General features: G+C 54.2%; 1 protein-coding gene across 1 annotated transcript in view; it reads left to right on the top strand.

Annotated features, from left to right (window-relative positions):
- Window positions 1–25744, top strand: part of fanca (FA complementation group A) — a gene marked incomplete at its 3' end in the record, with an annotated part of 54493 nt that extends 28749 nt beyond the window's left edge. The window contains exons 22-27 of the mRNA XM_079258404.1: window positions 21580–21675; window positions 21843–21976; window positions 22046–22116; window positions 22193–22292; window positions 22386–22561; window positions 25519–25744. Coding sequence (XP_079114530.1) covers window positions 21580–21675; window positions 21843–21976; window positions 22046–22116; window positions 22193–22292; window positions 22386–22561; window positions 25519–25744 — 803 coding nt within the window. The remainder of the gene's footprint in view (window positions 1–21579; window positions 21676–21842; window positions 21977–22045; window positions 22117–22192; window positions 22293–22385; window positions 22562–25518) is intronic.
- Between the last annotated feature and the right edge of the window lie 410 nt (window positions 25745–26154).

Genomic DNA, 26154 nt, shown 5'->3' with positions numbered 1-26154 from the left:
GGTGATGACAGGGTGATGGTAGGGTGATGACAGGGTGATGGTAGAGTGATGGTAGGGTGATGGCAGGGTGATGACAGGGTGATGGTAGGGTGATGACAGGGTGATGGCAGGGTGATGGTAGAGTGATGGCAGGGTGATGGTAGAGTGATGACAGGGTGATGGTAGAGTGATGGCAGGGTGATGGTAGGGTGATGACAGGGTGATGGTAGGGTGATGACAGGGTGATGGTAGAGTGATGGTAGGGTGATGGCAGGGTGATGGCAGGGTGATGGTAGAGTGATGGCAGGGTGATGACAGGGTGATGGTAGGGTGATGGCAGGGTGATGACAGGGTGATGGTAGGGTGATGACAGGGTGATGGCAGGGTGATGGTAGAGTGATGGCAGGGTGATGGTAGAGTGATGACAGGGTGATGGTAGAGTGATGGCAGGGTGATGGTAGGGTGATGACAGGGTGATGGTAGGGTGATGACAGGGTGATGGTAGAGTGATGGTAGGGTGATGGCAGGGTGATGGCAGGGTGATGGCAGGGTGATGGTAGAGTGATGGCAGGGTGATGGTAGAGTGATGACAGGGTGATGGTAGGGTGATGACAGGGTGATGGTAGAGTGATGACAGGGTGAAGACAGGGTGATGGTAGGGTGATGGTAGAGTGATGACAGGGTGATGGTAGGGTGATGGCAGGGTGATGGCAGGGTGATGACAAGGTGATGGTAGAGTGATGACACGGTGATGGTAGGGTGATGGCAGGGTGATGGCACGGTGATGACAGGGTGATGGTAGGGTGATGGTAGAGTGATGACAGGGTGATGGTAGGGTGATGGCAGGGTGATGGCAGGGTGATGACAGGGTGATGGTAGAGTGTTGACACGGTGATGGTAGGGTGATGGCAGGGTGATGGCAGGGTGATGACAGGGTGATGGTAGAGTGATGGCAGGGTGATGGCAGGGTGATGACAGGGTGATGGCAGGGTGATGACAGGGTGATGGTAGGGTGATGGCAGGGTGATGGCAGGGTGATGACAGGGTGATGGTAGAGTGATGGCAGGGTGATGGCAGGGTGATGACAGGGTGATGGTAGTGATGACAGGGTGATGGTAGAGTGATGACAGGGTGATGGTAGGGTGATGACAGGGTGATGGTAGGGTGATGGCAGGGTGATGGCAGGGTGATGACAGGGTGATGGTAGAGTGATGGCAGGGTGATGACAGGGTGATGGTAGTGATGACAGGGTGATGGTAGAGTGATGACAGGGTGATGGTAGGGTGATGACAGGGTGATGGTAGGGTGATGGCAGGGTGATGGCAGGGTGATGACAGGGTGATGGTAGAGTGATGACAGGGTGATGGTAGAGTGATGGCAGGGTGATGGTAGGGTGATGGCAGGGTGATGACAGGGTGATGGTAGAGTGGTGGCAGGGTGATGGCAGGGTGATGGCAGAGTGATGGCAGGGTGATGGTAGGGTGATGACAGGGTGATGGCAGGGTGATGGCAGGGTGATGACAGGGTGATGGTAGAGTGATGACAGGGTGATGGCAGGGTGATGGCAGGGTGATGGTAGGGTGATGACAGGGTGATGACAGGGTGATGGCAGGGTGATGGTAGGGTGATGACAGGGTGATGGTAGGGTGATGACAGGGTGATGGTAGGGTGATGACAGGGTGATGGTAGGGTGATGACAGGGTGATGACAGGGTGATGGTAGAGTGATGGTAGGGTGATGGCAGGGTGATGACAGGGTGATGGTAGGGTGATGACAGGGTGATGGCAGGGTGATGGTAGAGTGATGGCAGGGTGATGGTAGAGTGATGACAGGGTGATGGTAGAGTGATGGCAGGGTGATGGCAGGGTGATGGCAGGGTGATGGCAGGGTGATGGTAGAGTGATGGCAGGGTGATGACAGGGTGATGGTAGGGTGATGACAGGGTGATGGTAGAGTGATGACAGGGTGATGGTAGGGTGATGACAGGGTGATGGTAGAGTGATGGTAGGGTGATGGCAGGGTGATGGTAGAGTGATGGCAGGGTGATGACAGGGTGATGGTAGGGTGATGGCAGGGTGATGGTAGAGTGATGACAGGGTGATGGTAGGGTGATGACAGGGTGATGGTAGGGTGATGGTAGGGTGATGGCAGGGTGATGGCAGGGTGATGGTAGAGTGATGGCAGGGTGATGACAGGGTGATGGTAGAGTGATGGCAGGGTGATGACAGGGTGATGGTAGGGTGATGACAGGGTGATGGTAGAGTGATGACAGGGTGATGGTAGGGTGATGACAGGGTGATGGTAGAGTGATGGCAGGGTGATGGTAGGGTGATGACAGGGTGATGGTAGGGTGATGGCAGGGTGATGGCAGGGTGATGGCAGGGTGATGGTAGAGTGATGGCAGGGTGATGGCAGGGTGATGGCAGGGTGATGGTAGAGTGATGGCAGGGTGATGACAGGGTGATGGTAGGGTGATGACAGGGTGATGGTAGAGTGATGACAGGGTGATGGTAGGGTGATGACAGGGTGATGGTAGAGTGATGGTAGGGTGATGGCAGGGTGATGGCAGGGTGATGGTAGAGTGATGGCAGGGTGATGACAGGGTGATGGTAGGGTGATGGCAGGGTGATGGTAGAGTGATGACAGGGTGATGGTAGGGTGATGACAGGGTGATGGTAGGGTGATGGTAGGGTGATGGCAGGGTGATGGCAGGGTGATGGTAGAGTGATGGCAGGGTGATGACAGGGTGATGGTAGAGTGATGGCAGGGTGATGACAGGGTGATGGTAGGGTGATGACAGGGTGATGGTAGAGTGATGACAGGGTGATGGTAGGGTGATGACAGGGTGATGGTAGAGTGATGGCAGGGTGATGACAGGGTGATGGTAGGGTGATGACAGGGTGATGGTAGGGTGATGACAGGGTGATGACAGGGTGATGGTAGAGTGATGGCAGGGTGATGACAGGGTGATGGTAGGGTGATGACAGGGTGATGGTAGAGTGATGGCAGGGTGATGACAGGGTGATGGTAGGGTGATGACAGGGTGATGGTAGGGTGATGACAGGGTGATGACAGGGTGATGGTAGAGTGATGGCAGGGTGATGACAGGGTGATGGTAGGGTGATGACAGGGTGATGGTAGAGTGATGACAGGGTGAAGACAGGGTGATGGTAGGGTGATGGTAGAGTGATGACAGGGTGATGGTAGGGTGATGGCAGGGTGATGGCAGGGTGATGACAGGGTGATGGTAGAGTGATGACACGGTGATGGTAGGGTGATTGCAGGGTGATGGCAGGGTGATGACAGGGTGATGGTAGGGTGATGGTAGAGTGATGACAGGGTGATGGTAGGGTGATGGCAGGGTGATGGCAGGGTGATGACAGGGTGATGGTAGAGTGTTGACACGGTGATGGTAGGGTGATGGCAGGGTGATGGCAGGGTGATGACAGGGTGATGGTAGAGTGATGGCAGGGTGATGGCAGGGTGATGACAGGGTGATGGCAGGGTGATGACAGGGTGATGGTAGAGTGATGACAGGGTGATGGTAGGGTGATGGCAGGGTGATGGCAGGGTGATGACAGGGTGATGGTAGAGTGATGGCAGGGTGATGGCAGGGTGATGACAGGGTGATGGTAGTGATGACAGGGTGATGGTAGAGTGATGACAGGGTGATGGTAGGGTGATGACAGGGTGATGGTAGGGTGATGGCAGGGTGATGGCAGGGTGATGACAGGGTGATGGTAGAGTGATGGCAGGGTGATGGCAGGGTGATGACAGGGTGATGGTAGTGATGACAGGGTGATGGTAGAGTGATGACAGGGTGATGGTAGGGTGATGACAGGGTGATGGTAGGGTGATGGCAGGGTGATGGCAGGGTGATGGCAGGGTGATGACAGGGTGATGGTAGAGTGATGACAGGGTGATGGTAGAGTGATGGCAGGGTGATGGTAGGGTGATGGCAGGGTGATGACAGGGTGATGGTAGAGTGATGGCAGGGTGATGGCAGGGTGATGGCAGAGTGATGGCAGGGTGATGGTAGGGTGATGACAGGGTGATGGCAGGGTGATGGTAGGGTGATGACAGGGTGATGGCAGGGTGATGACAGGGTGATGGTAGGGTGATGACAGGGTGATGGTAGAGTGATGACAGGGTGATGGCAGGGTGATGGCAGGGTGATGGTAGGGTGATGGTAGGGTGATGACAGGGTGATGGCAGGGTGATGGCAGGGTGATGGCAGGGTGATGGTAGGGTGATGACAGGGTGATGACAGGGTGATGGCAGGGTGATGGTAGGGTGATGACAGGGTGATGACAGGGTGATGGTAGGGTGATGACAGGGTGATGGTAGGGTCATGACAGGGTGATGGTAGGGTGATGACAGGGTGATGGTAGGGTGATGACAGGGTGATGACAGGGTGATGGTAGAGTGATGGTAGGGTGATGGCAGGGTGATGACAGGGTGATGGTAGGGTGATGACAGGGTGATGGCAGGGTGATGGTAGAGTGATGGCAGGGTGATGGTAGAGTGATGGCAGGGTGATGGCAGGGTGATGGCAGGGTGATGGCAGGGTGATGGTAGAGTGATGGCAGGGTGATGACAGGGTGATGGTAGGGTGATGACAGGGTGATGGTAGAGTGATGACAGGGTGATGGTAGGGTGATGACAGGGTGATGGTAGAGTGATGGTAGGGTGATGGCAGGGTGATGGCAGGGTGATGGTAGAGTGATGGCAGGGTGATGACAGGGTGATGGTAGGGTGATGGCAGGGTGATGGTAGAGTGATGACAGGGTGATGGTAGGGTGATGACAGGGTGATGGTAGGGTGATGGTAGGGTGATGGCAGGGTGATGGCAGGGTGATGGTAGAGTGATGGCAGGGTGATGACAGGGTGATGGTAGGGTGATGGCAGGGTGATGACAGGGTGATGGTAGGGTGATGACAGGGTGATGGTAGAGTGATGACAGGGTGATGGTAGGGTGATGACAGGGTGATGGTAGAGTGATGGCAGGGTGATGACAGGGTGATGGTAGGGTGATGACAGGGTGATGGTAGGGTGATGACAGGGTGATGACAGGGTGATGGTAGAGTGATGGCAGGGTGATGACAGGGTGATGGTAGGGTGATGACAGGGTGATGGTAGAGTGATGGCAGGGTGATGGTAGGGTGATGGTAGAGTGATGGCAGGGTGATGGTAGAGTGATGGCAGGGTGATGACAGGGTGATGGCAGGGTGATGACAGGGTGATGGTAGAGTGATGGCAGGGTGATGACAGGGTGATGGTAGAGTGATGGCAGGGTGATGACAGGGTGATGGTAGGGTGATGACAGGGTGATGGTAGAGTGATGACAGGGTGATGGTAGGGTGATGACAGGGTGATGGTAGAGTGATGACAGGGTGATGGTAGAGTGATGGCAGGGTGATGACAGGGTGATGGTAGGGTGATGACAGGGTGATGGTAGAGTGATGACAGGGTGATGGTAGAGTGATGGCAGGGTGATGACAGAGTGATGGTAGGGTGATGACAGGGTGATGGTAGAGTGATGACAGGGTGATGGTAGGGTGATGACAGGGTGATGGTAGAGTGATGGCAGGGTGATGACAGGGTGATGGTAGAGTGATGGCAGGGTGATGGTAGAGTGATGGTAGGGTGATGACAGGGTGATGGTAGAGTGATGACAGGGTGATGGTAGAGTGATGGTAGGGTGATGACAGGGTGATGGTAGGGTGATGACAGGGTGATGGTAGGGTGATGACAGGGTGATGGTAGAGTGATGACAGGGTGATGGTAGGGTGATGACAGGGTGATGGTAGAGTGATGGTAGGGTGATGGCAGGGTGATGGCAGGGTGATGGTAGAGTGATGGCAGGGTGATGACAGGGTGATGGTAGGGTGATGGCAGGGTGATGACAGGATGATGGTAGGGTGATGACAGGGTGATGGCAGGGTGATGGTAGAGTGATGGCAGGGTGATGGTAGGGTGATGGCAGGGTGATGGCAGGGTGATGGCAGAGTGATGGCAGGGTGATGGCAGGGTGATGACAGGGTGATGGCAGGGTGATGGTAGGGTGATGACAGGGTGATGGTAGGGTGATGACAGGGTGATGACAGGGTGATGGCAGGGTGATGACAGGGTGATGGCAGGGTGATGGCAGGGTGATGACAGGGTGATGGCAGGGTGATGGTAGGGTGATGACAGGGTGATGGCAGGGTGATGACAGGGTGATGGTAGGGTGATGACAGGGTGATGGTAGAGTGATGGTAGAGTGATGACAGGGTGATGGCAGGGTGATGGTAGGGTGATGGTAGGGTGATGACAGGGTGATGGCAGGGTGATGGCAGGGTGATGACAGGGTGATGACAGGGTGATGGCAGGGTGATGGTAGGGTGATGACAGGGTGATGACAGGGTGATGGTAGGGTCATGACAGGGTGATGGTAGGGTGATGACAGGGTGATGGTAGGGTGATGACAGGGTGATGGTAGGGTGATGACAGGGTGATGGTAGAGTGATGGTAGGGTGATGGCAGGGTGATGACAGGGTGATGGTAGGGTGATGACAGGGTGATGGCAGGGTGATGGTAGAGTGATGGCAGGGTGATGGTAGAGTGATGACAGGGTGATGGTAGAGTGATGGCAGGGTGATGGTAGGGTGATGACAGGGTGATGGTAGGGTGATGACAGGGTGATGGTAGAGTGATGGTAGGGTGATGGCAGGGTGATGGCAGGGTGATGGTAGAGTGATGGCAGGGTGATGACAGGGTGATGGTAGGGTGATGGCAGGGTGATGACAGGGTGATGGTAGGGTGATGACAGGGTGATGGCAGGGTGATGGTAGAGTGATGGCAGGGTGATGGTAGAGTGATGACAGGGTGATGGTAGAGTGATGGCAGGGTGATGGTAGGGTGATGACAGGGTGATGGTAGGGTGATGACAGGGTGATGGTAGAGTGATGGTAGGGTGATGGCAGGGTGATGGCAGGGTGATGGCAGGGTGATGGTAGAGTGATGGCAGGGTGATGGTAGAGTGATGACAGGGTGATGGTAGGGTGATGACAGGGTGATGGTAGAGTGATGACAGGGTGAAGACAGGGTGATGGTAGGGTGATGGTAGAGTGATGACAGGGTGATGGTAGGGTGATGGCAGGGTGATGGCAGGGTGATGACAAGGTGATGGTAGAGTGATGACACGGTGATGGTAGGGTGATGGCAGGGTGATGGCACGGTGATGACAGGGTGATGGTAGGGTGATGGTAGAGTGATGACAGGGTGATGGTAGGGTGATGGCAGGGTGATGGCAGGGTGATGACAGGGTGATGGTAGAGTGTTGACACGGTGATGGTAGGGTGATGGCAGGGTGATGGCAGGGTGATGACAGGGTGATGGTAGAGTGATGGCAGGGTGATGGCAGGGTGATGACAGGGTGATGGCAGGGTGATGACAGGGTGATGGTAGGGTGATGGCAGGGTGATGGCAGGGTGATGACAGGGTGATGGTAGAGTGATGGCAGGGTGATGGCAGGGTGATGACAGGGTGATGGTAGTGATGACAGGGTGATGGTAGAGTGATGACAGGGTGATGGTAGGGTGATGACAGGGTGATGGTAGGGTGATGGCAGGGTGATGGCAGGGTGATGACAGGGTGATGGTAGAGTGATGGCAGGGTGATGACAGGGTGATGGTAGTGATGACAGGGTGATGGTAGAGTGATGACAGGGTGATGGTAGGGTGATGACAGGGTGATGGTAGGGTGATGGCAGGGTGATGGCAGGGTGATGACAGGGTGATGGTAGAGTGATGACAGGGTGATGGTAGAGTGATGGCAGGGTGATGGTAGGGTGATGGCAGGGTGATGACAGGGTGATGGTAGAGTGGTGGCAGGGTGATGGCAGGGTGATGGCAGAGTGATGGCAGGGTGATGGTAGGGTGATGACAGGGTGATGGCAGGGTGATGGCAGGGTGATGACAGGGTGATGGTAGAGTGATGACAGGGTGATGGCAGGGTGATGGCAGGGTGATGGTAGGGTGATGACAGGGTGATGACAGGGTGATGGCAGGGTGATGGTAGGGTGATGACAGGGTGATGGTAGGGTGATGACAGGGTGATGGTAGGGTGATGACAGGGTGATGGTAGGGTGATGACAGGGTGATGACAGGGTGATGGTAGAGTGATGGTAGGGTGATGGCAGGGTGATGACAGGGTGATGGTAGGGTGATGACAGGGTGATGGCAGGGTGATGGTAGAGTGATGGCAGGGTGATGGTAGAGTGATGACAGGGTGATGGTAGAGTGATGGCAGGGTGATGGCAGGGTGATGGCAGGGTGATGGCAGGGTGATGGTAGAGTGATGGCAGGGTGATGACAGGGTGATGGTAGGGTGATGACAGGGTGATGGTAGAGTGATGACAGGGTGATGGTAGGGTGATGACAGGGTGATGGTAGAGTGATGGTAGGGTGATGGCAGGGTGATGGTAGAGTGATGGCAGGGTGATGACAGGGTGATGGTAGGGTGATGGCAGGGTGATGGTAGAGTGATGACAGGGTGATGGTAGGGTGATGACAGGGTGATGGTAGGGTGATGGTAGGGTGATGGCAGGGTGATGGCAGGGTGATGGTAGAGTGATGGCAGGGTGATGACAGGGTGATGGTAGAGTGATGGCAGGGTGATGACAGGGTGATGGTAGGGTGATGACAGGGTGATGGTAGAGTGATGACAGGGTGATGGTAGGGTGATGACAGGGTGATGGTAGAGTGATGGCAGGGTGATGGTAGGGTGATGACAGGGTGATGGCAGGGTGATGGCAGGGTGATGGCAGGGTGATGGTAGAGTGATGGCAGGGTGATGGCAGGGTGATGGCAGGGTGATGGTAGAGTGATGGCAGGGTGATGACAGGGTGATGGTAGGGTGATGACAGGGTGATGGTAGAGTGATGACAGGGTGATGGTAGGGTGATGACAGGGTGATGGTAGAGTGATGGTAGGGTGATGGCAGGGTGATGGCAGGGTGATGGTAGAGTGATGGCAGGGTGATGACAGGGTGATGGTAGGGTGATGGCAGGGTGATGGTAGAGTGATGACAGGGTGATGGTAGGGTGATGACAGGGTGATGGTAGGGTGATGGTAGGGTGATGGCAGGGTGATGGCAGGGTGATGGTAGAGTGATGGCAGGGTGATGACAGGGTGATGGTAGAGTGATGGCAGGGTGATGACAGGGTGATGGTAGGGTGATGACAGGGTGATGGTAGAGTGATGACAGGGTGATGGTAGGGTGATGACAGGGTGATGGTAGAGTGATGGCAGGGTGATGACAGGGTGATGGTAGGGTGATGACAGGGTGATGGTAGGGTGATGACAGGGTGATGACAGGGTGATGGTAGAGTGATGGCAGGGTGATGACAGGGTGATGGTAGGGTGATGACAGGGTGATGGTAGAGTGATGGCAGGGTGATGACAGGGTGATGGTAGGGTGATGACAGGGTGATGGTAGGGTGATGACAGGGTGATGACAGGGTGATGGTAGAGTGATGGCAGGGTGATGACAGGGTGATGGTAGGGTGATGACAGGGTGATGGTAGAGTGATGACAGGGTGAAGACAGGGTGATGGTAGGGTGATGGTAGAGTGATGACAGGGTGATGGTAGGGTGATGGCAGGGTGATGGCAGGGTGATGACAGGGTGATGGTAGAGTGATGACACGGTGATGGTAGGGTGATTGCAGGGTGATGGCAGGGTGATGACAGGGTGATGGTAGGGTGATGGTAGAGTGATGACAGGGTGATGGTAGGGTGATGGCAGGGTGATGGCAGGGTGATGACAGGGTGATGGTAGAGTGTTGACACGGTGATGGTAGGGTGATGGCAGGGTGATGGCAGGGTGATGACAGGGTGATGGTAGAGTGATGGCAGGGTGATGGCAGGGTGATGACAGGGTGATGGCAGGGTGATGACAGGGTGATGGTAGAGTGATGACAGGGTGATGGTAGGGTGATGGCAGGGTGATGGCAGGGTGATGACAGGGTGATGGTAGAGTGATGGCAGGGTGATGGCAGGGTGATGACAGGGTGATGGTAGTGATGACAGGGTGATGGTAGAGTGATGACAGGGTGATGGTAGGGTGATGACAGGGTGATGGTAGGGTGATGGCAGGGTGATGGCAGGGTGATGACAGGGTGATGGTAGAGTGATGGCAGGGTGATGGCAGGGTGATGACAGGGTGATGGTAGTGATGACAGGGTGATGGTAGAGTGATGACAGGGTGATGGTAGGGTGATGACAGGGTGATGGTAGGGTGATGGCAGGGTGATGGCAGGGTGATGGCAGGGTGATGACAGGGTGATGGTAGAGTGATGACAGGGTGATGGTAGAGTGATGGCAGGGTGATGGTAGGGTGATGGCAGGGTGATGACAGGGTGATGGTAGAGTGATGGCAGGGTGATGGCAGGGTGATGGCAGAGTGATGGCAGGGTGATGGTAGGGTGATGACAGGGTGATGGCAGGGTGATGGTAGGGTGATGACAGGGTGATGGCAGGGTGATGACAGGGTGATGGTAGGGTGATGACAGGGTGATGGTAGAGTGATGACAGGGTGATGGCAGGGTGATGGCAGGGTGATGGTAGGGTGATGGTAGGGTGATGACAGGGTGATGGCAGGGTGATGGCAGGGTGATGGCAGGGTGATGGTAGGGTGATGACAGGGTGATGACAGGGTGATGGCAGGGTGATGGTAGGGTGATGACAGGGTGATGACAGGGTGATGGTAGGGTGATGACAGGGTGATGGTAGGGTCATGACAGGGTGATGGTAGGGTGATGACAGGGTGATGGTAGGGTGATGACAGGGTGATGACAGGGTGATGGTAGAGTGATGGTAGGGTGATGGCAGGGTGATGACAGGGTGATGGTAGGGTGATGACAGGGTGATGGCAGGGTGATGGTAGAGTGATGGCAGGGTGATGGTAGAGTGATGGCAGGGTGATGGCAGGGTGATGGCAGGGTGATGGCAGGGTGATGGTAGAGTGATGGCAGGGTGATGACAGGGTGATGGTAGGGTGATGACAGGGTGATGGTAGAGTGATGACAGGGTGATGGTAGGGTGATGACAGGGTGATGGTAGAGTGATGGTAGGGTGATGGCAGGGTGATGGCAGGGTGATGGTAGAGTGATGGCAGGGTGATGACAGGGTGATGGTAGGGTGATGGCAGGGTGATGGTAGAGTGATGACAGGGTGATGGTAGGGTGATGACAGGGTGATGGTAGGGTGATGGTAGGGTGATGGCAGGGTGATGGCAGGGTGATGGTAGAGTGATGGCAGGGTGATGACAGGGTGATGGTAGGGTGATGGCAGGGTGATGACAGGGTGATGGTAGGGTGATGACAGGGTGATGGTAGAGTGATGACAGGGTGATGGTAGGGTGATGACAGGGTGATGGTAGAGTGATGGCAGGGTGATGACAGGGTGATGGTAGGGTGATGACAGGGTGATGGTAGGGTGATGACAGGGTGATGACAGGGTGATGGTAGAGTGATGGCAGGGTGATGACAGGGTGATGGTAGGGTGATGACAGGGTGATGGTAGAGTGATGGCAGGGTGATGGTAGGGTGATGGTAGAGTGATGGCAGGGTGATGGTAGAGTGATGGCAGGGTGATGACAGGGTGATGGCAGGGTGATGACAGGGTGATGGTAGAGTGATGGCAGGGTGATGACAGGGTGATGGTAGAGTGATGGCAGGGTGATGACAGGGTGATGGTAGGGTGATGACAGGGTGATGGTAGAGTGATGACAGGGTGATGGTAGGGTGATGACAGGGTGATGGTAGAGTGATGACAGGGTGATGGTAGAGTGATGGCAGGGTGATGACAGGGTGATGGTAGGGTGATGACAGGGTGATGGTAGAGTGATGACAGGGTGATGGTAGAGTGATGGCAGGGTGATGACAGAGTGATGGTAGGGTGATGACAGGGTGATGGTAGAGTGATGACAGGGTGATGGTAGGGTGATGACAGGGTGATGGTAGAGTGATGGCAGGGTGATGACAGGGTGATGGTAGAGTGATGGCAGGGTGATGGTAGAGTGATGGTAGGGTGATGACAGGGTGATGGTAGAGTGATGACAGGGTGATGGTAGAGTGATGGTAGGGTGATGACAGGGTGATGGTAGGGTGATGACAGGGTGATGGTAGGGTGATGACAGGGTGATGGTAGAGTGATGACAGGGTGATGGTAGGGTGATGACAGGGTGATGGTAGAGTGATGGTAGGGTGATGGCAGGGTGATGGCAGGGTGATGGTAGAGTGATGGCAGGGTGATGACAGGGTGATGGTAGGGTGATGGCAGGGTGATGACAGGATGATGGTAGGGTGATGACAGGGTGATGGCAGGGTGATGGTAGAGTGATGGCAGGGTGATGGTAGAGTGATGACAGGGTGATGGTAGAGTGATGGCAGGGTGATGGTAGGGTGATGACAGGGTGATGGTAGGGTGATGACAGGGTGATGGTAGAGTGATGGTAGGGTGATGGCAGGGTGATGACAGGGTGATGGCAGGGTGATGGTAGAGTGATGGCAGGGTGATGGTAGAGTGATGGCAGGGTGATGGTAGGGTGATGACAGGGTGATGGTAGGGTGATGACAGGGTGATGGTAGAGTGATGACAGGGTGAGGACAGGGTGATGGTAGGGTGATGGTAGAGTGATGACAGGGTGATGGTAGGGTGATGGCAGGGTGATGGCAGGGTGATGACAGGGTGATGGTAGAGTGATGACACGGTGATGGTAGGGTGATGGCAGGGTGATGGCAGGGTGATGACAGGGTGATGGTAGGGTGATGGTAGAGTGATGACAGGGTGATGGTAGGGTGATGGCAGGGTGATGGCAGGGTGATGACAGGGTGATGGTAGAGTGATGACACGGTGATGGTAGGGTGATGGCAGGGTGATGACAGGGTGATGGTAGGGTGATGACAGGGTGATGGTAGAGTGATGACAGGGTGATGGTAGGGTGATGACAGGGTGATGGTAGGGTGATGACAGGGTGATGACAGGGTGATGGTAGAGTGATGGCAGGGTGATGGCAGGGTGATGGTAGGGTGATGGCAGGGTGATGGTAGGGTGATGACAGGGTGATGGTAGGGTGATGACAGGGTGATGGCAGGGTGATGGTAGAGTGATGGCAGGGTGATGGTAGAGTGATGACAGGGTGATGGTAGAGTGATGGCAGGGTGATGGTAGGGTGATGACAGGGTGATGGTAGAGTGATGGCAGGGTGATGGTAGAGTGATGACAGGGTGATGGTAGGGTGATGACAGGGTGATGGTAGGGTGATGGCAGGGTGATGGTAGGGTGATGACAGGGTGATGGTAGGGTGATGGCAGGGTGATGACAGGGTGATGGTAGGGTGATGGCAGGGTGATGGTAGGGTGATGACAGGGTGATGGTAGAGTGATGGTAGGGTGATGGCAGGGTGATGACAGGGTGATGGTAGGGTGATGACAGGGTGATGGCAGGGTGATGGTAGAGTGATGACAGGGTGATGGTAGAGTGATGGCAGGGTGATGGTAGGGTGATGACAGGGTGATGGTAGAGTGATGGTAGGGTGATGGCAGGGTGATGACAGGGTGATGGTAGGGTGATGGTAGGGTGATGGCAGGGTGATGGTAGAGTGATGGCAGGGTGATGGTAGAGTGATGACAGGGTGATGGTAGAGTGATGGCAGGGTGATGGTAGAGTGATGACAGGGTGATGGTAGGGTGATGACAGGGTGATGGTAGGGTGATGGTAGGGTGATGACAGGGTGATGGCAGGGTGATGGCAGGGTGATGACAGGGTGATGACAGGGTGATGGCAGGGTGATGGTAGGGTGATGACAGGGTGATGACAGGGTGATGGTAGGGTGATGACAGGGTGATGGTAGGGTGATGACAGGGTGATGACAGGGTGATGGTAGAGTGATGGTAGGGTGATGGCAGGGTGATGACAGGGTGATGGTAGGGTGATGACAGGGTGATGGCAGGGTGATGGTAGAGTGATGGCAGGGTGATGGTAGAGTGATGACAGGGTGATGGTAGAGTGATGGCAGGGTGATGGTAGGGTGATGACAGGGTGATGGTAGGGTGATGACAGGGTGATGGTAGAGTGATGGTAGGGTGATGGCAGGGTGATGACAGGGTGATGGCAGGGTGATGGTAGAGTGATGGCAGGGTGATGGTAGAGTGATGACAGGGTGATGGTAGGGTGATGACAGGGTGAAGACAGGGTGATGGTAGGGTGATGGTAGAGTGATGACAGGGTGATGGTAGGGTGATGGCAGGGTGATGGCAGGGTGATGACAGGGTGATGGTAGAGTGATGACACGGTGATGGTAGGGTGATGGCAGGGTGATGGCAGGGTGATGACAGGGTGATGGTAGAGTGATGGCAGGGTGATGACAGGGTGATGGCAGGGTGATGACAGGGTGATGGTAGAGTGATGACAGGGTGATGGTAGGGTGATGGCAGGGTGATGGCAGGGTGATGACAGGGTGATGGTAGAGTGATGGCAGGGTGATGGCAGGGTGATGACAGGGTGATGGTAGTGATGACAGGGTGATGGTAGAGTGATGACAGGGTGATGGTAGGGTGATGACAGGGTGATGGTAGAGTGATGGCAGGGTGATGGTAGGGTGATGGCAGGGTGATGGCAGGGTGATGGTAGAGTGATGGCAGGGTGATGGTAGGGTGATGGCAGGGTGATGGCAGGGTGATGGCAGAGTGATGGCAGGGTGATGGCAGGGTGATGACAGGGTGATGGCAGGGTGATGGTAGGGTGATGACAGGGTGATGACAGGGTGATGGTAGGGTGATGACAGGGTGATGACAGGGTGATGGCAGGGTGATGACAGGGTGATGGCAGGGTGATGGCAGGGTGATGACAGGGTGATGGCAGGGTGATGGTAGGGTGATGACAGGGTGATGGCAGGGTGATGACAGGGTGATGGTAGGGTGATGACAGGGTGATGGTAGAGTGATGGTAGAGTGATGACAGGGTGATGGCAGGGTGATGGCAGGGTGATGGTAGGGTGATGGTAGGGTGATGGCAGGGTGATGGCAGGGTGATGGTAGGGTGATGACAGGGTGATGACAGGGTGATGGCAGGGTGATGGTAGGGTGATGACAGGGTGATGACAGGGTGATGGTAGGGTGATGACAGGGTGATGGTAGGGTGATGACAGGGTGATGGTAGGGTGATGACAGGGTGATGGTAGGGTGATGACAGGGTGATGGTAGAGTGATGGTAGGGTGATGGCAGGGTGATGACAGGGTGATGGTAGGGTGATGACAGGGTGATGGCAGGGTGATGGTAGAGTGATGGCAGGGTGATGGTAGAGTGATGACAGGGTGATGGTAGAGTGATGGCAGGGTGATGGTAGGGTGATGACAGGGTGATGGTAGGGTGATGACAGGGTGATGGTAGAGTGATGGTAGGGTGATGGCAGGGTGATGGCAGGGTGATGGTAGAGTGATGGCAGGGTGATGACAGGGTGATGGTAGGGTGATGGCAGGGTGATGACAGGGTGATGGTAGGGTGATGACAGGGTGATGGCAGGGTGATGGTAGAGTGATGGCAGGGTGATGGTAGAGTGATGACAGGGTGATGGTAGAGTGATGGCAGGGTGATGGTAGGGTGATGACAGGGTGATGGTAGGGTGATGACAGGGTGATGGTAGAGTGATGGTAGGGTGATGGCAGGGTGATGGCAGGGTGATGGCAGGGTGATGGTAGAGTGATGGCAGGGTGATGGTAGAGTGATGACAGGGTGATGGTAGGGTGATGACAGGGTGATGGTAGAGTGATGACAGGGTGAAGACAGGGTGATGGTAGGGTGATGGTAGAGTGATGACAGGGTGATGGTAGGGTGATGGCAGGGTGATGGCAGGGTGATGACAAGGTGATGGTAGAGTGATGACACGGTGATGGTAGGGTGATGGCAGGGTGATGGCAGGGTGATGACAGGGTGATGGTAGGGTGATGGTAGAGTGATGACAGGGTGATGGTAGGGTGATGGCAGGGTGATGGCAGGGTGATGACAGGGTGATGGTAGAGTGTTGACACGGTGATGGTAGGGTGATGGCAGGGTGATGGCAGGGTGATGACAGGGTGATGGTAGAGTGATGGCAGGGTGATGGCAGGGTGATGACAGGGTGATGGCAGGGTGATGACAGGGTGATGGTAGGGTGATGGCAGGGTGATGGCAGGGTGATGACAGGGTGATGGTAGAGTGATGGCAGGGTGATGGCAGGGTGATGACAGGGTGATGGTAGTGATGACAGGGTGATGGTAGAGTGATGACAGGGTGATGGTAGGGTGATGACAGGGTGATGGTAGGGTGATGGCAGGGTGATGGCAGGGTGATGACAGGGTGATGGTAGAGTGATGGCAGGGTGATGGCAGGGTGATGACAGGGTGATGGTAGTGATGACAGGGTGATGGTAGAGTGATGACAGGGTGATGGTAGGGTGATGACAGGGTGATGGTAGGGTGATGGCAGGGTGATGGCAGGGTGATGGCAGGGTGATGACAGGGTGATGGTAGAGTGATGACAGGGTGATGGTAGAGTGATGGCAGGGTGATGGTAGGGTGATGGCAGGGTGATGACAGGGTGATGGTAGAGTGATGGCAGGGTGATGGCAGAGTGATGGCAGGGTGATGGTAGGGTGATGACAGGGTGATGGCAGGGTGATGGCAGGGTGATGACAGGGTGATGGTAGAGTGATGACAGGGTGATGGCAGGGTGATGGCAGGGTGATGGTAGGGTGATGACAGGGTGATGACAGGGTGATGGCAGGGTGATGGTAGGGTGATGACAGGGTGATGGTAGGGTGATGACAGGGTGATGGTAGGGTGATGACAGGGTGATGGTAGGGTGATGACAGGGTGATGACAGGGTGATGGTAGAGTGATGGTAGGGTGATGGCAGGGTGATGACAGGGTGATGGTAGGGTGATGACAGGGTGATGGCAGGGTGATGGTAGAGTGATGGCAGGGTGATGGTAGAGTGATGACAGGGTGATGGTAGAGTGATGGCAGGGTGATGGCAGGGTGATGGCAGGGTGATGGTAGAGTGATGGCAGGGTGATGACAGGGTGATGGTAGGGTGATGACAGGGTGATGGTAGAGTGATGACAGGGTGATGGTAGGGTGATGACAGGGTGATGGTAGAGTGATGGTAGGGTGATGGCAGGGTGATGGTAGAGTGATGGCAGGGTGATGACAGGGTGATGGTAGGGTGATGGCAGGGTGATGGTAGAGTGATGACAGGGTGATGGTAGGGTGATGACAGGGTGATGGTAGGGTGATGGTAGGGTGATGGCAGGGTGATGGCAGGGTGATGGTAGAGTGATGGCAGGGTGATGACAGGGTGATGGTAGAGTGATGGCAGGGTGATGACAGGGTGATGGTAGGGTGATGACAGGGTGATGGTAGAGTGATGACAGGGTGATGGTAGGGTGATGACAGGGTGATGGTAGAGTGATGGCAGGGTGATGGTAGGGTGATGACAGGGTGATGGTAGGGTGATGGCAGGGTGATGGCAGGGTGATGGCAGGGTGATGGTAGAGTGATGGCAGGGTGATGGCAGGGTGATGGCAGGGTGATGGCAGGGTGATGGTAGAGTGATGGCAGGGTGATGACAGGGTGATGGTAGGGTGATGACAGGGTGATGGTAGAGTGATGACAGGGTGATGGTAGGGTGATGACAGGGTGATGGTAGAGTGATGGTAGGGTGATGGCAGGGTGATGGCAGGGTGATGGTAGAGTGATGGCAGGGTGATGACAGGGTGATGGTAGGGTGATGGCAGGGTGATGGTAGAGTGATGACAGGGTGATGGTAGGGTGATGACAGGGTGATGGTAGGGTGATGGTAGGGTGATGGCAGGGTGATGGCAGGGTGATGGTAGAGTGATGGCAGGGTGATGACAGGGTGATGGTAAAGTGATGGCAGGGTGATGACAGGGTGATGGTAGGGTGATGACAGGGTGATGGTAGAGTGATGACAGGGTGATGGTAGGGTGATGACAGGGTGATGGTAGAGTGATGGCAGGGTGATGACAGGGTGATGGTAGGGTGATGACAGGGTGATGGTAGGGTGATGACAGGGTGATGACAGGGTGATGGTAGAGTGATGGCAGGGTGATGACAGGGTGATGGTAGGGTGATGACAGGGTGATGGTAGAGTGATGGCAGGGTGATGACAGGGTGATGGTAGGGTGATGACAGGGTGATGGTAGGGTGATGACAGGGTGATGACAGGGTGATGGTAGAGTGATGGCAGGGTGATGACAGGGTGATGGTAGGGTGATGACAGGGTGATGGTAGAGTGATGACAGGGTGAAGACAGGGTGATGGTAGGGTGATGGTAGAGTGATGACAGGGTGATGGTAGGGTGATGGCAGGGTGATGGCAGGGTGATGACAGGGTGATGGTAGAGTGATGACACGGTGATGGTAGGGTGATTGCAGGGTGATGGCAGGGTGATGACAGGGTGATGGTAGGGTGATGGTAGAGTGATGACAGGGTGATGGTAGGGTGATGGCAGGGTGATGGCAGGGTGATGACAGGGTGATGGTAGAGTGATGGCAGGGTGATGGCAGGGTGATGACAGGGTGATGGCAGGGTGATGACAGGGTGATGGTAGAGTGATGACAGGGTGATGGTAGGGTGATGGCAGGGTGATGGCAGGGTGATGACAGGGTGATGGTAGAGTGATGGCAGGGTGATGGCAGGGTGATGACAGGGTGATGGTAGTGATGACAGGGTGATGGTAGAGTGATGACAGGGTGATGGTAGGGTGATGACAGGGTGATGGTAGGGTGATGGCAGGGTGATGGCAGGGTGATGACAGGGTGATGGTAGAGTGATGGCAGGGTGATGGCAGGGTGATGACAGGGTGATGGTAGTGATGACAGGGTGATGGTAGAGTGATGACAGGGTGATGGTAGGGTGATGACAGGGTGATGGTAGGGTGATGGCAGGGTGATGGCAGGGTGATGGCAGGGTGATGACAGGGTGATGGTAGAGTGATGACAGGGTGATGGTAGAGTGATGGCAGGGTGATGGTAGGGTGATGGCAGGGTGATGACAGGGTGATGGTAGAGTGATGGCAGGGTGATGGCAGGGTGATGGCAGAGTGATGGCAGGGTGATGGTAGGGTGATGACAGGGTGATGGCAGGGTGATGGTAGGGTGATGACAGGGTGATGGCAGGGTGATGACAGGGTGATGGTAGGGTGATGACAGGGTGATGGTAGAGTGATGGTAGAGTGATGACAGGGTGATGGCAGGGTGATGGCAGGGTGATGGTAGGGTGATGGTAGGGTGATGACAGGGTGATGGCAGGGTGATGGCAGGGTGATGGCAGGGTGATGGTAGGGTGATGACAGGGTGATGACAGGGTGATGGCAGGGTGATGGTAGGGTGATGACAGGGTGATGACAGGGTGATGGTAGGGTGATGACAGGGTGATGGTAGGGTCATGACAGGGTGATGGTAGGGTGATGACAGGGTGATGGTAGGGTGATGACAGGGTGATGACAGGGTGATGGTAGAGTGATGGTAGGGTGATGGCAGGGTGATGACAGGGTGATGGTAGGGTGATGACAGGGTGATGGCAGGGTGATGGTAGAGTGATGGCAAGGTGATGGTAGAGTGATGACAGGGTGATGGTAGAGTGATGGCAGGGTGATGGCAGGGTGATGGCAGGGTGATGGCAGGGTGATGGCAGGGTGATGGTAGAGTGATGGCAGGGTGATGACAGGGTGATGGTAGGGTGATGACAGGGTGATGGTAGAGTGATGACAGGGTGATGGTAGGGTGATGACAGGGTGATGGTAGAGTGATGGTAGGGTGATGGCAGGGTGATGGCAGGGTGATGGTAGAGTGATGGCAGGGTGATGACAGGGTGATGGTAGGGTGATGGCAGGGTGATGGTAGAGTGATGACAGGGTGATGGTAGGGTGATGACAGGGTGATGGTAGGGTGATGGTAGGGTGATGGCAGGGTGATGGCAGGGTGATGGTAGAGTGATGGCAGGGTGATGACAGGGTGATGGTAGGGTGATGGCAGGGTGATGACAGGGTGATGGTAGGGTGATGACAGGGTGATGGTAGAGTGATGACAGGGTGATGGTAGGGTGATGACAGGGTGATGGTAGAGTGATGGCAGGGTGATGACAGGGTGATGGTAGGGTGATGACAGGGTGATGGTAGGGTGATGACAGGGTGATGACAGGGTGATGGTAGAGTGATGGCAGGGTGATGACAGGGTGATGGTAGGGTGATGACAGGGTGATGGTAGAGTGATGGCAGGGTGATGGTAGGGTGATGGTAGAGTGATGGCAGGGTGATGGTAGAGTGATGGCAGGGTGATGACAGGGTGATGGCAGGGTGATGACAGGGTGATGGTAGAGTGATGGCAGGGTGATGACAGGGTGATGGTAGAGTGATGGCAGGGTGATGACAGGGTGATGGTAGGGTGATGACAGGGTGATGGTAGAGTGATGACAGGGTGATGGTAGGGTGATGACAGGGTGATGGTAGAGTGATGACAGGGTGATGGTAGAGTGATGGCAGGGTGATGACAGGGTGATGGTAGGGTGATGACAGGGTGATGGTAGAGTGATGACAGGGTGATGGTAGAGTGATGGCAGGGTGATGACAGAGTGATGGTAGGGTGATGACAGGGTGATGGTAGAGTGATGACAGGGTGATGGTAGGGTGATGACAGGGTGATGGTAGAGTGATGGTAGGGTGATGGTAGAGTGATGGTAGGGTGATGGCAGGGTGATGGCAGGGTGATGGTAGAGTGATGGTAGAGTGATGACAGGGTGATGGTAGAGTGATGGCAGGGTGATGACAGGGTGATGGTAGAGTGATGGCAGGGTGATGGTAGAGTGATGGTAGGGTGATGACAGGGTGATGGTAGAGTGATGACAGGGTGATGGTAGAGTGATGGTAGGGTGATGACAGGGTGATGGTAGGGTGATGACAGGGTGATGGTAGGGTGATGACAGGGTGATGGTAGAGTGATGACAGGGTGATGGTAGGGTGATGACAGGGTGATGGTAGAGTGATGGTAGGGTGATGGCAGGGTGATGGTAGGGTGATGGCAGGGTGATGGTAGAGTGATGGCAGGGTGATGACAGGGTGATGGTAGGGTGATGACAGGGTGATGGTAGAGTGATGGCAGGGTGATGACAGGGTGATGGTAGAGTGATGGCAGGGTGATGGTAGGGTGATGACAGGGTGATGGTAGAGTGATGGCAGGGTGATGGTAGGGTGATGACAGGGTGATGGTAGAGTGATGGCAGGGTGATGGTAGGGTGATGACAGGGTGATGGTAGAGTGATGGCAGGGTGATGGTAGGGTGATGACAGGGTGATGGTAGGGTGATAAGAGGACAGTAGCAGGGTAACATGCAACACATCTTTATAATATTTTGATGTCTCTGAGTTATAAGATATGTTTGAAGGTTAAATAATCCTGCCTCTATGTTCAGCCTGTTGTTTTACACTCTACTCCTGTATTCACATGAAAACTGCTCACACACAGAAGACACACACATGAAAATGTTACATGGTTTTTAGACAACAAAGTGTGTTTGGACACAAACGATGATCCTCTGGAGGTTCTGAAGATTCAGCTGCAGGGGTTCATGGAGCTCCTGGATGGAGGTGATGGAGGTGAGAATGTATTGTCTTCTCAAACACACAAAATATTGTTTACTTCTCCGTAGGCCGATATCAGCATGTTGGCTTTAATGTAGTCAGATATCGGGGTGTGGGGGTGTGTGTGTGTGTTGTCAGCGCCAGATGTTCATCTTATGCAGATCTCCTTACTGTTTGTGCAGAGATGTCCGCCCAGCTGTCCAGGATCTCACACACTCTGAGCGCCGTCTTCCCGGGTTCTGCTGATCAGCTGATTGGACCAGCAGTCATCACACTCAGCACAGACTCTCCTCGGCTTCCTGAGCTGCATGTAAAGGTGCGTCCCCATCAGTTCCCACCTCCCGTGCCTCCGTGTGGACTCCTCATTTGTTGCTTCTGTCATCAGGTTGTAAATATGATCGTGAGAAACTTCTGTCAGTGGCTGTTAAAGGCTTCCCAAACAAACCCTCCAAACAGGTGAGTCCCTTTTCTGCTCCTTCATTCAGTCTAAGATGATAACAGGATAACAGGACAGTCTCGACTCCGTCTTCAGGCAAAGCCGCTGGGCTTCCAGGTTTGTCAGCACGTTGCTCGGCAACAAGCAGCTTCTCTCCAGCCTCACACAGAGATTATGGGATTTATTCCACAACCAGGTAAACCAATCCAACCTTTCTGCATTTATTTTCCCTTTACATGTTTCCGATCCTTCAGATGAGCACATTTGCTGTGAACCTTTGTGTTTAAAGGGCCCGTCGCTGAGCGCAGCACATTTACTGGGTTTAGCAGCGTTCATGGTCCACCTCAATGCCTCGGCCAGTCCTCTGGTGGAGCTCTCGCCATCGTCTCGGCCGGTTCCCCTCGCAGACGCTCTCGGCTCGGCGCTGGAGTGCAGCACAAGCAGCAACATGCTCTTCTGCATCAGGTCAGGCGGCCAACATGGAAATGTATTTTCTCCTGCAAAGGTCGGAACGTGTTTCAGATCTGAAAAATGCAACTTTACCTGCAGGAGAAACGTCTTTATTCAGTTTACCGTTAAAGAAGACGTTGCTACTGTTGAGGAGGCTTTATTCCCCCAGTGCAGCGATATGTGCAGTGAATCAACCCAAATATCTACAATATGTACAAAGTTGTCCACGCTAAATTCCTCTGACCTCTTCTCCACGGCTGCTTCGCTCAGAACGAGCTGCTTCTGAACCCGTCGCTCCTCCCGACGACAGGAAGCTTCACCTGTGACCATCAGTCACCTTTCATTAGTCTACATGACCATCATTCAGGAATAAACATTCCACACAGTGAAACCATGTCTCATCACCATGTCCCATCACCATGTCCCATCACCGTGTCTCATCACAATGTCCCATCACCATGTCCCCTAACCGTGTCTCATCACAATGTCCCATCACCATGTCCCATCACCATGTCTCATCACCATGTCCCATCACCATGTCCCATCACCATGTCTCATCACCATGTCCCATCACCATGTCCCATCACCGTGTCTCATCACAATGTCCCATCACCATGTCCCATCACCATGTCTCATCACCATGTCCCATCACCATGTCCCATCACCGTGTCTCATCACAATGTCCCATCACCATGTCCCATCACCATGTCCCATCACCGTGTCTCATCACAATGTCCCATCACCATGTCCCATCACCATGTCTCATCACCATGTCCCATCACCATGTCCCCTAACCGTGTCTCATCACAATGTCCCATCACCATGTCTCATCACCATGTCCCATCACCATGTCTCATCACCATGTCCCATCACCGTGTCTCATCACAATGTCCCATCACCATGTCCCATCACCATGTCTCATCACCATGTCCCATCACCATGTCCCCTAACCGTGTCTCATCACCATGTCTCATCACCGTGTCTCATCACCATGTCCCATCACCATGTCCCATCACCATGTCCCATCACCATGTCCCATCACCGTGTCTCATCACAATGTCCCATCACCATGTCCCCTAACCGTGTCTCATCACAATGTCTCATCACCATGTCCCATCACCATGTCCCATCACCATGTCTCATCACCATGTCTCATCACCATGTCCCATCACCGTGTCTCATCACAATGTCCCATCACCATGTCCCATCACCGTGTCTCATCACCGTGTCTCATCACAATGTCTCATCACCATGTCCCATCACCATGTCCCATCACCATGTCCCATCACCGTGTCTCATCACAATGTCCCATCACCATGTCCCATCACCATGTCTCATCACCATGTCCCATCACCATGTCTCATCACCATGTCCCATCACCATGTCCCATCACCATGTCCCATCACCATGTCTCATCACCATGTCCCATCACCGTGTCTCATCACCATGTCCCCTAACCGTGTCTCATCACCATGTCCCATCACCATGTCCCATCACCGTGTCTCATCACAATGTCCCATCACCATGTCCCCTAACCGTGTCTCATCACAATGTCTCATCACCATGTCCCATCACCATGTCCCATCACCATGTCTCATCACCATGTCCCATCACCATGTCTCATCACCATGTCCCATCACCATGTCCCATCACCGTGTCTCATCACAATGTCCCATCACCATGTCCCCTAACCGTGTCTCATCACAATGTCCCATCACCATGTCTCATCACCATGTCCCATCACCATGTCTCATCACCATGTCCCATCACCGTGTCTCATCACAATGTCCCATCACCATGTCCCATCACCATGTCTCATCACCATGTCCCCTAACCGTGTCTCATCACCATGTCCCATCACCATGTCCCATCACCGTGTCTCATCACAATGTCCCATCACCATGTCCCATCACCATGTCTCATCACCATGTCCCCTAACCGTGTCTCATCACCATGTCCCATCACCATGTCCCATCACCGTGTCTCATCACAATGTCCCATCACCATGTCCCCTAACCGTGTCTCATCACAATGTCTCATCACCATGTCCCATCACCATGTCCCATCACCATGTCTCATCACCATGTCCCATCACCATGTCTCATCACCATGTCCCATCACCATGTCCCATCACCGTGTCTCATCACAATGTCCCATCACCATGTCCCCTAACCGTGTCTCATCACAATGTCTCATCACCATGTCCCATCACCATGTCCCATCACCATGTCTCATCACCATGTCCCATCACCATGTCCCATCACCGTGTCTCATCACAATGTCCCATCACCATGTCCCATCACCATGTCTCATCACCATGTCCCATCACCATGTCCCCTAACCGTGTCTCATCACCATGTCCCATCACCATGTCCCATCACCATGTCCCATCACCGTGTCTCATCACCATGTCCCATCACCATGTCTCATCACCATGTCTCATCACCATGTCCCATCACCGTGTCTCATCACAATGTCCCATCACCATGTCCCATCACCATGTCCCCTAACCGTGTCTCATCACCATGTCCCATCACCGTGTCTCATCACAATGTCCCATCACCATGTCCCATCACCATGTCCCCTAACCGTGTCTCATCACCATGTCCCATCACCATGTCTCATCACCATGTCCCATCACCATGTCTCATCACCATGTCCCATCACCATGTCCCATCACCATGTCTCATCACAATGTCCCATCACCATGTCCCATCACCATGTCCCATCACCATGTCTCATCACCATGTCTCATCACCATGTCCCATCACCATGTCCCATCACCATGTCTCATCACCATGTCCCATCACCATGTCTCATCACCATGTCCCATCACCATGTCTCATCACCATGTCCCATCACCATGTCTCATCACCATGTCCCATCACCATGTCTCATCACCATGTTTCTTCCTGGTTGTGAAGGTCAGGTGTCGTATCGATCGTGGACGAGTGTAAATCTTGTTTCTGCAGGTTGTGTGTTGCGGCGGTGTGTTACGGCATCTGCATCGGGGAGTCGTTGCCACGGCAGCAGCAGCAGGAGTTTATCCCCAGCAGCCTCTACAAGAAGGTACCTCTTCATCTGTTTGCTTATGCACCTCCTCTGCCAGGTGGTGGCGCTGTTCCACCAGCTGAACGAGCTTCAGTCCTCCACTCCTTCCATACAGACGTTACGCTGTTTTTACCATCCTGGTACTGATCTACCATGTTTAACATCGCTGTGGCGTCCGTCTCCTGCTCTTTACAGGCTGTTTACATGTTGTTTACATGTTTACATGCTGTTTACATCAAACTGTGTATCTTCCGTCCGCTGGCCGAACCTAACATTCGCGGTGTGACGTGAACTTCCTGTCATCTGGAAGCGAAGCCTTGTGGATTTATTCTGTAGAAACTTCCTGCCGACGGGCTGAACGAGGACTTTCATCTGAAACCATTTTTGTCAGATTTGTGTCATTTCAGTCTATTTTTCTGGGTTGTTTCTGTGTCACGTCTGTCAGCTTTTTCAAGTGTTACTTTTGTTAGTTTCGTTTATGTTTTGGATCTTTAGGTATACTTTATATTTTCAGACGCTTCTCATTAAGCCTTCTATAAATCCTTATGTATATATGT

The sequence above is a fragment of the Telmatherina bonti genome, assembly GCF_933228915.1.
Source record: "Telmatherina bonti genome assembly, chromosome: 2".
Taxonomy (NCBI): domain Eukaryota; kingdom Metazoa; phylum Chordata; class Actinopteri; order Atheriniformes; family Telmatherinidae; genus Telmatherina; species Telmatherina bonti.
The sequence above is the reverse complement of the archived record's forward strand: the minus strand, read 5'-3'. Positions and strand labels throughout refer to the sequence as shown.